The sequence below is a fragment of the Rhea pennata genome, chromosome 1, assembly GCF_028389875.1.
Source record: "Rhea pennata isolate bPtePen1 chromosome 1, bPtePen1.pri, whole genome shotgun sequence".
Taxonomy (NCBI): Eukaryota; Metazoa; Chordata; class Aves; order Rheiformes; family Rheidae; genus Rhea; species Rhea pennata.
The window spans coordinates 74,166,646-74,179,718 of NC_084663.1; the positions used below are offsets into that span (position 1 = coordinate 74,166,646).

Sequence of the window (13,073 nt, forward strand, 5' to 3'; positions counted from 1 at the left end):
GCCTTCTTGTACTTGAGGTTGGCTGACTTCAGCATCAAGGAACGAGAGCTGAGTTCAAAGATTTTTCTTAGGGAATATATGTTATTTTATTCAATCCACCCAATTCTTCTTTTGTTTGCATATTTATTATCTCCATTGTCAAAACCCACAATTGTCCTCTGTGCAAGACTACAGCCACAGCTAACTGCAAACTCACACTATTTGAGAATATGGCCAGAAATTTCAAAGAGGTAATTTACTACTTATTTGAAATGAAAGGCAGGAAAAGCCACCTATTCATGGGATCCAGTCCTGCAGCCTTTACACAGACACAACATAGTGAATGCTGAAATAATACAGTGCTGCTGCAGATGGAGAACAGTCTGATGTTGCACTGACTCTGAATAAAAGCAGCATGAGTGGACAGTTTGTTTCACAGGATACTTAATCTGTATAGAAAGATATATTAAGTTTCAAGGGGATTTCTTCTACCATGGGCAGTGGCCATTGAAAGGTCAAAAGCTGAAAAATCCATTTTTTTTCAGTAGCTAGATTTTATATGAAGTTTGCAGGTTTTGATGGGTGTACTATTTTATTATGTGTACCAGATATAGGGCTGAAATTTGACAAATTTTAAAGTAGATATAACTTAATATAGAGATTAAGACATTCAACAGGCAACATTTTCAAGAGTTTCTAACTTCTCTTTAAGGATATAGGTAAGAGTCTGCTTTAGATCATCTCACTCAAGAACTCTATGACAGACACAAATGGTGTTTCTAACTGTCTTTGTCCAAATAGATTGTAAGTTTTACTATTAAATTTAATGATAAGAATTACCTCAAAGAAAAAAGAAAATCAGTGAAACCAACCCAGAAAAGCAAGTGAATTTAGTGGATCTTACTGCTTCAGCAAGAACTTCCTAGAAAATTTCACTAAAGCATTTTTCGCACAGAAATAACCATGCTAGAGAATAGACTTTAGTTTTAGTTACAGATCTGTTGCTGTTGCAGATCTGATGAACAGAGCTTCAATTTTGTAGATCTTACTTGTCTCAATCTCTTCATCTTCTTGTTACTCATATAAATATCTTATACAAATATTATAAAGATTGGCCCACATGCTTCAGGAAAGAATGCTTAAGAAAGAATACATTATCAAATCAATTCAAAAAGAAATAAAATAAAATAAACCTGTCACTAAAAGAAAAGCTCTGAATGCAAAATATTCAATTTCTCTAAAGTAATTTCACACAAAATAATCATGATCTTTGTAAAATTTGCTAGAATTCATAGGATTCACCAGAGTTTTTAACATAGTCCTTTTCAGTAAATAGTCTTGTCTTCTGTGTGATTTGACAAAGATGTATGAAAGCTGGATTGCGAAAACTAGCTTACAGAAGTAAGTTTGTGGTTACATTTTGATCCCTTTATATTTTCATCACTATTAAAATGTGTTTGCCTTTCCTCTCATTCTACTGTAACAACCAGCAAGAATCTCGGATGACCCTGTGTGAACAGAAAAACTCTTAAAACGTAAGTCATACAGACTGGATGAAGTAAAATATTCTCAGCATGTGAAGGAATACCAATGGTCACAGTGCTATTCAGGTAAGCATTTTTCATCAGAAAATCTGAAGCACTTAAAACCACGGATGTTACCTCCAATTTGCAAAAGAGGAAGTACAGAGGTAGTTACATGAGTTGCCCTGTTTCACACAATGATGATGTTGCCAAGGCTTGTGAAATCATCCTACGATACTGGATAACAAAACCCTTCTCCAAGGAGGTTTAAGAGAATACATCTTTTGTCCAAAAAAAAAAAAAAAACAAAAAAACAAAAAAACAACAAAAAAAAAAAACCAGAGAAAATATCCCGTAACCGCAAACAAAACCTGGAAAACTGTGGCGCCGAGCTCACGCTACCGCCTGCGACACTTGTCTTAGCCCCACCCCGCCGTGCCCGCGAGCCGGCGGCCGTTAGAGGGCGGCCGTTGGAGGGCGGCCGTTAAAGTGCGGCCGTTAGCCGGCGCCCCCTGGCGGTCCGCTGGCAGCAAAGGGACTCTGCGCGCGGGCCGGGGGACGGTGGAGGCCTCTCTGTGGGATGGATGCGCGCAGCGCTCCTAACTCAGTCCGTAGGCAGCAGTTAGTGAGGTAGTTTCGCGGGTTGGTTTGTTCCTCCTCACTTCTCAAATGAGGTGGTCTCTGTGAGGCTGGCAGCTTTCAGTCTTGCCCTCACGGTTTCCTGAGAGAAGTGTTGAGAGCCTTGAGGGATGTGTTGAGCAGATTTGATGGTTCTGAAATGAGACCTTCAAATTTAAAATGTTAGGGTTGGGAGCTGTCTTTTAAATAACATGATATAGGATGCTCTGGTGTCCTGTCAGCTCCAGGGAGTAAGTCACAGCTGCTCCAACCACAGCTGTTTTGCAACCATGTTTTTTTTCATAAACCTATAACCAGGGCAACTCAAACCACTGAGACAAAAAGATGACCAACCAATAAAATGCTGTCTACCCTGGGCAGGCAGTAATGCCTTCCAGTTAACCTAGCAAGACAACTTCTTTCCCCAAAAATCCAACTCCGTCTATGGGTGAAGTGGCACAATACAGCCAAGCAGTCTTACCAGCCTCACTGAGCAGAAAGGCAGATAGTGGGAAATACTCCTTCTTACCTTTCCTATCTCTCCCAGTTTCTCAGCTGTGCTGTTATGTCCTCTCTGATACTTGCCAGACCCTCTGCTGAGCCAGCTTAATTTTCTAACTTGGAAAAAAAAAACTTTCTGGGGTCTTGGGTTAGTTCAATAAACTGAATCTATCAGCTCATGGATGGAACTGACTGCTGTAAGTGTAGAGAAGCCAAGGAGAAGTGTAAGCAGACGGCCAAGACATTTTGGTGATAAATATCTGTAAAGATAGGCTCAGCTGTATTATATTATGCCCCCCTGAGTGATTCTCTTCTGACAGAAACACAGCTAATGCCCTCTGGTCCTACTGCACTGAGTTTGAAACTTGTTTCCTGGGAATCAAGCTGCTGGGTTGTTTTCCAGCACCTCTGTGCTATTTGGTCATGTAGCAGGCCAGCTCTTTTGAAGTACAAGCACTGATACGCTATCATGTAAGTCAACAGTCTTGCAGGCTGACAATAATGTGAGAAACTACAAGATGGTTATTCTATGACAGGTCAACAGTGACTTCCATGTGCCTTAAACCCTTCCAAGTTCACAGAACTATTCATTTACAAGTTTCCTCAAATACTTACTTTTAGTTCACATGAGACTGTCCCCACATGCAGTTGTGTCTAATCTTCAGTGCTCAGTCCTAGATCCTAAAAATTGAAGAGAAGGAAAATATGCTTCAATTATTTTCACACAGGTCCCCCTACCCATTCTAGTTGCCTTGGACTTTTTTTTTTTTTTTTCCTTAAGCAAGGTCCAGCCATGCTGTTATAAAGTCCATGCTTGACAGCACAGCTTTATCTTTAACAGTCCCAGAGACATGTCTAATCTCACCTGGAGATCTGATCACTCCTGAATTCTGGATTTGGGCAGGTTGCTTTCTAAGCTCAGAATTAGATTCAGCATACACAGCTGTCTCAGAAACATGGGATTCTTGACTAGACACATAGGCATGTAAGTACCTTCGAAGCAGGCAGCCATCCCATGGAGCCTTGAGGATCTTAGGTTTGGAGTTAGCAGCCTGCATCCCCCCCTCCCCCGTCCCCGATATGAACACAGCATCCCAGCGGTGTCCTAGAACAAGACAGGCATACTGTTCCCTGCCTCACTACTCACTAGTTAGTTTCTCTAGGTAGGGAATCTGGGCCCAGAGGCCAGAAAAGACACAGAAAAAGAAAAAAAAAAGATGAAAAATCAGGGAGTAGGACTGCAGGGAAAACCACCAAGAGTGTGCCAAAGCAGGGGCAGAGCCTTTGTGTCTGTCTTTGTAAAAGTTCTCAGGGCTGAAGGTTGCTCGAGAACAGAACGAAGTTGACAGCCTGGAGATGCAAGAGGAATTAACTATTGAAAAAAGGAAAAGCTCATAGATTGTTGAACTAAGTAAGAATAGGTAACAGTGTTTAACCTCAGAAGTCATCTTCGAGATATCATGCAGAAGAGTCTACTTATCCTGCTGGTAAGTAGCCAGGGGAAAGAGAAGGTCTATGAGTGTTAACCGGAAGGGTTTATCTCGAGGGGAGGATTTGGGGGCCGGGCTCAAAATCAGGTGGTGAACTCGGAGTGTCCTCCCAACTGGAGTTTGCTCAGGGCAGTGCTGTGTTTACAACTGGCGAGTTTCAGTTATCCCTGAGGTGGTAGATACTGAAAGCTGTGGCTGGGGAGCTCAAAACTGTTTTTTACCTCCCTCTGAGGGAGAAAACAGGCCTAGCCCCAAAACACTCAAGACCTTGCTCAGTACAGTCTTAAATTCTTACCTCTACCAGCAGCTGCTTCTCAAGCCCTGAGGATTTCACTGAGCCAATTTAATGCTGGTGGTCAGACAGTTTAAACCCATTAGCTCCCAGCTATCTGAGTAAATTTTCTGCTCCGAGCCCAGCACACCGACAGACTACTACAACCAGAACTGCAGAGAGCCCCCACAGTAATCGGACATTTGATAACTGTTGTGGCCTGTGTGGTCAACGTTAAAGGGCTGAAGAAAATGCCGCTGGCTAGATCACTGTCTATGACCTCTCTTAATGGTCTTCCTCAGTGGGAGGATGAAGACCTGCCAGTGGAGGACTTGTTACTCTTTGAAGTTTCTTGGGAAGTTACCAACAAAGGTTTGTACAGCACTCAGGAGTGAATGTTGCTATTTTCAGGTGGAGGGTGTGGAGGGCGGCATGAAGGGCTTGGGCACAAAAGATATTAAGCATAGACTGGGTGAAAGCTGGCTGCGGAGTTACTGTATTGGAAGAAGTGAGTGTGGCATCCATTTGTGATTATGCATGCTGTGTATGGGCTGCATCTGCATGTGCTTATATGGAAGGAGCATATATGAAAGCAGATGTCTATTCTATGTCTTTACATGTTTCACCATCAGAGCTAGGGTGTTTAGGTGAACATCCAAGTGTTACAGTGGAGTGTGCACATGTATGATACGTAGATGTTGCTGTGTTTGTATTTGTGTTTTACCTTCCGTGCAAATCCTCTTGGGAACATAACATAAAAATAAGCTGTAAAACAGACATCAGATTGAGAGAAGTTTATCAGTCTCCCTCTGCTTTCTGTAGTAGCATGGAGAAGAGGCCAAATTTGAAACATAGCTACATTGAAGCCACAAAATAAAAAACGTAAGTCAATGACCTGTAGCCTTTGTGCCAGCTGAGACTCTTTGGTCTGGTCTTAGCACAGATGGTGCTAAACAGGGACTTCATGCTTTGTGCATGTGTACAGTTTTGCAGTATGCCTACTACATGCAGCTTGTCATGCAAATTGTACACTGCTGGTCTTGCAAAGATATTTTTGCTTCTATTTCTAATTTGGTCATGAAATTGTCCAGTTTCAGTTAGGCATAGTTCGCTAATGGGGAACAGGCTCCTTTTTATCACAAAAATGAGCTAATATGAGTAAATGATTGACCTCATATAATCTCATTGTCCTGGCAGATAAATAAAGAGATTAGTTAGAAGAGTGGATCTATAATCTCTAAGCTTTTAACCCTAAGGGGGAGATGTGTGTGCGAGGAACAGACAGTGTTAGGGCTTACCTTTGTGGTGAAACTGGAATTGCTATTCTGTGATACCTTCCAGTATTTAATCTGCACTGCAAGTGCAATTTTACTTTGCTCTTATTAGTGCAAGGAGCAGTATTAATTCACAGAGGTAGCAAGGAGTAACTTCTGCACTTTGAATTTCTGTAGGCTTATTTTTCAGTAGTTTCAGTCAGTGTTTTTGAATTAATCTTACTGCTGTTGGTATTTGGGGCGTGTAGCATTTGCTTTTTAGGCACACTATAGAAGCAAGCCACTTGCAAGTAGATGGCAGCAGAAATCTAGCTAATTCCAGGTGTTCTTACTAGCATCCCAGTGCACTCCATGGTATATAGATTTGGACTCACTGCTCCAGGCAGTCATTTGTACTTACTGCTTATAGAAGGTTATAGAAACCACACAATACTTTTAAGAAAACACAACTAGATTAATCTGTCTTTCTCTGTATGTACAAAATACAGTGAGTCATCCATATAGCTCTTGTTGATCTCACTGAAATCAGATCAGCTTGACACAGCTAAAATTTATTATTCTGACATTTTGTGAGAGAATTAATGTTTGTTGAATTAGTTTAAACAGAAAGGGCTATTAATTACACCACTTACTGAACCCATATATTCAATCAGAGCTGACTGAGCTAGTTGTAGCAAACAATTTCTTCATTAGGACTGTATCTCTACAAAGTTTTCATTAACCAACCCTGACTGTAAGCATTTGTGCAAAAAAAAAAAAAAAAAAAAAAAAAAAAAAAAAAAAAGAAAAGTTTAAGCTTATTTTTCTGAAACTCTTGATTCTAAAGTTTTTTTCTAAAGCTTCCATGCAATTGAATGTCTAAGTCACATGGTGAGATACTGTTCCCTCATGACCTAACTTTTTATAAACAGTTCCTGGAAAATGTTAGGGCACTATGTTTCTTAGGAGAGAGTGTGGCTCCAAAAGTCAGGGACAGGCATCATAGAAGATATATAGGCTTAGGAAATTGTAGCTTACACTGTATTTTCCCTGCCTTCTTTAGCATAGGGAGGAACTGTTTATTTGACTAGTAGGGTGACCCACATAGATTTAGTATTGCTATTTGTTTTAGTGTTTTAGTTTTAGCTTGAGTGATGCTATATGTATTACTAATAAAGAGGGAAAGATAAGCATTAACTGGGTTTATTGCCTATAAGGCTAGTTTTGATAAATTACATGAAGGTATCTTCCCCCCTTTCTGACAATGCAAGGTGTATCCAAGTAGTTCAATAGGGAGCTGCTTCACACTGCTCAAAAAGTGTAAAGCTGCTGCTGCCTACAGGAGCAAACTCAAGGCTTTATATAAACTTTATGTACATTGCTATGTGTTTGGCTATGAGTGAGGTGCTTCTTAGTGATTCTTTCATTTCTCTATGACAATAAGACTAAAAGCCTTTTTCTCTGTCAGGAACATGCTGCCAGAGCTCACATGCAGCCATCTATCCCATAAAAGTAAATGGTACCCTTTACAAGTATCTCTGCCAAGCTATTTTCTGAACCTCTCAAGTACTGTTCAAGAACTCTTCCAGAGTGTGAGGATGATAAAGGAGTCCTGCAAATTGAAACATATCTGATTACACTGTGAGAAGGTCTCTGTGTGCCAGGCTGCCATGGGGAGTGTATGATTACTGGGATTTCCCCAAGCGGGAGATGAGGCTGGTTGATACTGAGGCATAAGATGCAAGCTGTTAGCGAAAGATGAGTCAACTCTATGAATTCAATGCTCAGTGATCTGACAAGGCGCTGTTATTTCCATTGTCGTATAATTTCTGTCTTAGTGGTTGGCAGAGTGAGGGTGTCTTTTTCTCTTTCCTAAGCCTGGATCTTTTAACACAAGCTCTAAATAGGTAGAATTTTCTATTTCTTGCTTCCTTTTTGTATTCTCTAAGGTGATAGGTGATACACTTTGACATATTTGCTTCTCAGTTACTCTTCTTTCTCCTTTGCTCACGTCCTCTATCTGGAGCAAGCAAGTAAAAGCAAGAGAGCTGAAGGAGAGAATAAGAAATAAAAAAGCTTATTTACAAGTGTCACTATTCCCCCTCCTCCCCTCTGAATCATATGAACAGGAACTTGCCACCTAGAACATGCCTGAAATCGTCTTGCTCTGAAATTCTCCTGCCAAAGAAGTAGGAAAAGTGTAGTCTGTGATGCGAGCTTTTCCTTACTTTATTTAACTCTCCACTGATGGGCAAGTCATGTACTGTGAATGACTGTTTCTGTGGTAGAGGGAGAAGAAGAATGGGTAGGGCAGAGCCCCATTGCACTACAGTGTAGCCTCCCCTGCCACGTGACCTGGAGCTCATGGTGGTAATCATGGTGACGCTCAGATTTTTTCACTCTTCTTTCCTCTCCTCTTCTGGCCAGCCTGCTTTAGTAAAGTCAAATCTAGTCATATGTCTGTGCGTGTTGCAAAGACGGATTGGTTTTCTTCCATAATATGAAGACTAGTAAAAACTTTATGGACAGGAGCTCAAACCAAGTGGCTATAAGCTATTTAGATCTAGTGTCCAAAGCCCCACAGATGGAAATTGTCAAGAAGGAGCAACCAAAAGCCATTACAGGAGCATGAAGACTGCTGCAGCATTCCTGGAAATTTTCCACGTTGATCTTTTGTCCTTACTCCATCCCCTTAAAACTCTTTTAAATGTTTCCCCACTGAAAATTTAAGTATTTAATCTGGGCAGGGGACAGGAGAAATCTAATTCTATTAGCTACTGTTAGAGCTGAGGTAGTGAGTTTTCTGATATGTTAATGGACAGAGCTGAGAACTTTGAAAATCTGATATCTGTTCTATAAAGATGTCTTTAAAATCATTCCATTAATATTTAGATTAGTATCTTCTTCTGGGTTATTTCTCAACACAGCTTTTACATAGAAAGTAGAGGAAAGCTTGAAAATGGTGGGCTGGTGGCCAGTTTGTATCATAATTCAGCTGTAAGTAGATTAGCCACTAGTAGATAAATCTTAAAGATTTTCTTCTATCCCTAATGAAATGAGGACTGTGGTAAAGCAAACCTTGGTTCAGACCTCCTTTAAGCAGAACTCAATATTCAGGTTTTATGGTGCAAATCTGGAAATGCACCCTTGGAAATGAAATCCTGCATGCACTGAAGTCGATAGAATCAGTGTTTCACCTATTCCATGTGAAACACCTTTCCATGAAGAAAAATCTTTGAGAGAAGGTAAATGACTGAACTACCACATTGTGGGGAATGGGAATATGCTGGCATAAACTTAGCATAAACGTAGCATCAAAGCCCTGTGCTTTCCTGGAGCTTGATGGTATGTCAATGTCAAAGTAATCTCAAATGAAATCTTGTAAACTGGGAGATACAAACAGAAATAGCTTCCATATTATGGACATCTGTAATAATTTTCAGTGTTTCTGTATTACTTCAGGGTATATTTGGAATACCAGAATTTCACAGAATTTAGAGAACTTCTATCTTCTGATAAGTCCTGACCACAAATGTAGTCAAAAACATGAAAATCTTCTGCTTTCTGAAGATACCATGTATTTTTTCATTTGACAACCTTATTCTAAAGTAGTGCCCAGATATCTCAATAGGCAAAAAACAAACAAACAAAGAAAAACCGTCAACACATCCCACTCCAAAAAAAGCCTAACCAAATATTAGGGGGGGGGGGAAAGAGTTTGAACCCTATTTTATCATTTATCTTTAGGGCAGTTTGAGGGAAAGGGGTGAAAGGATAGCTGATGTAACTAGTAGTTGTTGCAATGCAATTAATTTGAATTCAAAACCTGGGATCCCTCTCGGATTCCACGGCAACCTCAGCCCTGAGGAAAACTTCAGTGCCATCAGAATGGGCTGGTCAGTGCTTGCAAAAGGAGCCGGAGAGCTCCCTGATTCTCTGTCTCTCTTTGTAGCGTGGGTTTGAGAGGAAGGACTCCTGCACTGATCAGGGGTACTCTCCACTTCTCTCAATTGCATCATTTCTCTCCATTCCTCTTTCACTTTTGTTATCTGTTCCTCCTTTTCTTTCTCCTCCTGCAGTGGTGGGTAGGTGGAAGGAAATAAAATGAATGGTGGACATCTCTGGTAGCTTTGAGAAGTGTTGGCCATTCCATACTCAGTCTCCCACTTCCACAAAGCATTTTTTGGTAACACAGTTGCTCTGTAGCCCAGGAACCTACAGCCTCTTTCTCATCAGGTAACAGAAAGTGTTTGCAATATGTTTTTCCATATAATAGCTTGTGTCACAAAGAACAAATCACCTATTTTAGATCTTGCACAAAGCTAGGTCCACTTCTGCCTAATGCTGTTCTCAGTAGCAATATGATATGCGGAGACTGTTCTTGACTCACAGTCCATTTTTAGGTAGTTTTCTAGTACTATCCAAGTAGAACTACAGCCTCTACAACTAATACTACCTACCATAGGTAGTTATTTAGGTATTTAGGGAGTGCCATATTAAGGGAAGAATAAGGAAGTTAACCAAATTGTTGGAAAGTAATTTAAGAGTTTCGTCATGGTTTACATATTTACGTAGAGCCTTAGCTCTGTTACTAGTTAGGATGTGCATTGCACTGCTTATGCACACAAGTATTTCCAGTCAATTCTAAGTAACTGAGAAGTTTTGAGAGGAACTCCCAATGAGCAAAATATAAGCTATCTCTTCACAGTAGATCATGTGTTCCTTGAATTTGTTTTGGGAAAATGTAATTTCCAAAGTCAATGCATTATTCTAGATATTACTCTGTTCTTTTGTCAATGTCTTTTTAAAGGTATATCCAACAGCTGCCACACGCATACAGTTTCATTTGCTCACTTCCTCTCATTAAAGCTCATGCAGAGACATGCCCTGTGAGTCGTATTTCCACAGTAACAGAGAAGACAAAAGGAAGTCTGGGGAACCAGGTAACCCAGAGCTTTTAATACAGCCATTTTTTGAACAGTCTTCACAATCTGCAAAAGCTACACTTTTGGTTTTATCCTTTTAAGAACTTTTCATGATGTTTCTGGCAAATCAGTGCCCTGAAGTGGTTTTTTACCTTGCTGTGAATCAGATTATAATGATAGAGCATTACTGTCCTCTGTTCCCCTCAGAATTCTGTGACCCTTCTCTGCCTGTCCTAGGCTTTCATGGGCTGACATGATCCAGGCTTGTTTTTTCATGTGCTGATGTGCATGATGATAAGTAAATACTTCTGCGATGCGCTTACGGTGGCATCTGTCTTGAGTTAAGTAGCAAGCAAAACCACTGTCATCAACTGTTGGGGCAGGAATGCCATCACATACAGAGATACTAAGCAAAACCTTAGGAGAACAAACACTCAGCTGAAGGCTGTACAAAGAGAAGTTCCAGGCTGTATTCAGCTCCTGAACTTCAGCTTTCTCATCAGTGTTTCAGTATTTGTGGATACTCTGCTACCTTGATGACCCCAACATTGAACACCTTGCCATGCGCAGGAGGGTGGGCAACTAACTGTCCCCAAACAATGTATGACAACTGTTCTTGTCATATATGGCGCTATCGTATCATTGCAATTAGATACATTCTCTTTTTTCCAAGCCATCAGGCTGCTTTGCATGAAAATCTTCCCTTTTTGTAAGCCCAGTATTTCTGCCAATTTATACCAACTAGTTTTATGATTAAGAGTTCTACCAATCCCCTTATTTATCCATATACAATTAAAGTGCCTTATGTTCATATAACATATTTACCATGCCATTAGAACAAACAGCTTTTGTATCTTTCTAACTACATCACGTTAGTCAAGAATATTTTGACTTGTTTTATATCATTAAATTAGATGTTTTTCAGTACTTAAGCTGTTCAGTTATTCCGTGTCAGCTTGTGGGCTGAGATCTCAGGAGGGAAAATACAGTGTTACTCACCTAAGATTTCTCCAGATCCCTGTCCAGAGAGCACCCATGGTAGAGATGATGACTATAGGTTATTTTCTTAGCTTTCTGGTCCTAATGAAGTGTAGAAGCAAGAATGGTCCAATGTATAGAGTTCCTTTTGGAGTTTCATGGTGTGAAATTCCTGAACCATGAGGTTGATCCTAGGTTTTTCTAGGTGAGTTATTATGTTGTGTAATATTTTTTTGTAATAATTCTACTTAGCTAGCTGGTAGATTAGAACTGTTTTTTTTCTTTGTAAAATATCTAGGACCTAGCATCCTGAGACATCTTCATGTAAAATTAGTAGGGCTAGGGCTCCATCAGGTGTTCCAAATGGGATACTTTTAATGCAAAGGACTTTAGATGCTCATGTTCGATGTGCATACAAACTTATGAAATAAAATGGGTTCTGCACTTAGTGTATGTCTGTAATGTTATGTAGAGAGGATACCCTTTCTTCCAGAGTAGATTGCCCCAGCAGATGTTTCCTGCTAATGGAGACATACTGCTGTAGTACTTAGGCTAGCACATTAACAGCTGGTGTGCACAACACTGCATTATGCAGTACAGACCATTATAGGATCTTCATTAAACTGAATTAACTGAAACATACATGCCTCTTCTAGGAACACAAACAAAAAATGTAGTTCTGACTGTTCACTTCCTCAGGGCTGCAAGATACCAAGCTTGGGAAAGGGCTTGCCACAGTTGTCAAGTGATACAGTTTACTACGTCTGGAAACAAATTTCCAAAGTGCTGAGCAGCTTCAGGTGCTCTACTGTAAATAGGGGCAGATTTTCAAGGTGAGTCAAGTAACCTCTGAAGATTCTCACCATCTTCAGTTGCACCTCTGGAATTCAAGTACCTTTTAAAAAGTAAGCCTGGAGTGCCTACTGTCAATCATTGGCTCCTTGTGTGAGTTTATATCATTGCTGAAAGGCATAATACAATCATCCTGCTTGGAGTAACACAAAACATTTCCAGATTCAGTGGAGAATGAAATTTCAAGTAGCTGTTGCACTAATTCTATTTTTATTATTTACAGGTCTGCAAACTTCTGCCAACTTGTATGAGTGTGTTGTTTGCTTGTACTCCTTGAGCTCCATCTATCTTTACCCTGCTTTAAGATCACTGGAGCTGTGCCAAATGTGCCTCTCATGTACAGCAGCTACCTAGCATCTGAATGTCCCTTCTCTTTTACTTACTGGGTACAAGCATTCCATGTTGTTCTTCTGGAGCTCTCGTGGTGAAATGTCCGCTGTCTAGCACCGTGGGCCCTGTGCCAAAGGGAGGTTGTAAGGCTGCCTGGCCAGTGCATGAATTAAAAGGCTGACTGTGGAGAAGTGTGAGATGAAGTGAAGTGAAGGTGAAGATAAGTGAACCTTGTGTACCATGTAGAAGACTAGACATGTCTGCATTTACTCATCAGGGGATGTTACTGTCTTGTTCTCTTCTACATTTTGATACTGCATTTACTTTTAAAATGGGAATGTTTTCGTGGAAGG

The 13,073-nt window shown here is 40.4% G+C and overlaps 1 protein-coding gene across 2 annotated transcripts in view; it reads left to right on the plus strand.

The window, feature by feature from the left end:
* The first annotated feature begins 4,584 nt into the window (after window positions 1–4,584).
* Window positions 4,585–13,073, plus strand: part of GYS2 (glycogen synthase 2) — a 48,830-nt gene continuing 40,341 nt past the window's right edge. For both annotated transcript variants that reach the window (XM_062570618.1, XM_062570623.1), the window contains exon 1: window positions 4,585–4,754. In XM_062570618.1, coding sequence (XP_062426602.1) covers window positions 4,634–4,754 — 121 coding nt within the window. In that variant the 5' untranslated portion in view covers window positions 4,585–4,633. The remainder of the gene's footprint in view (window positions 4,755–13,073) is intronic.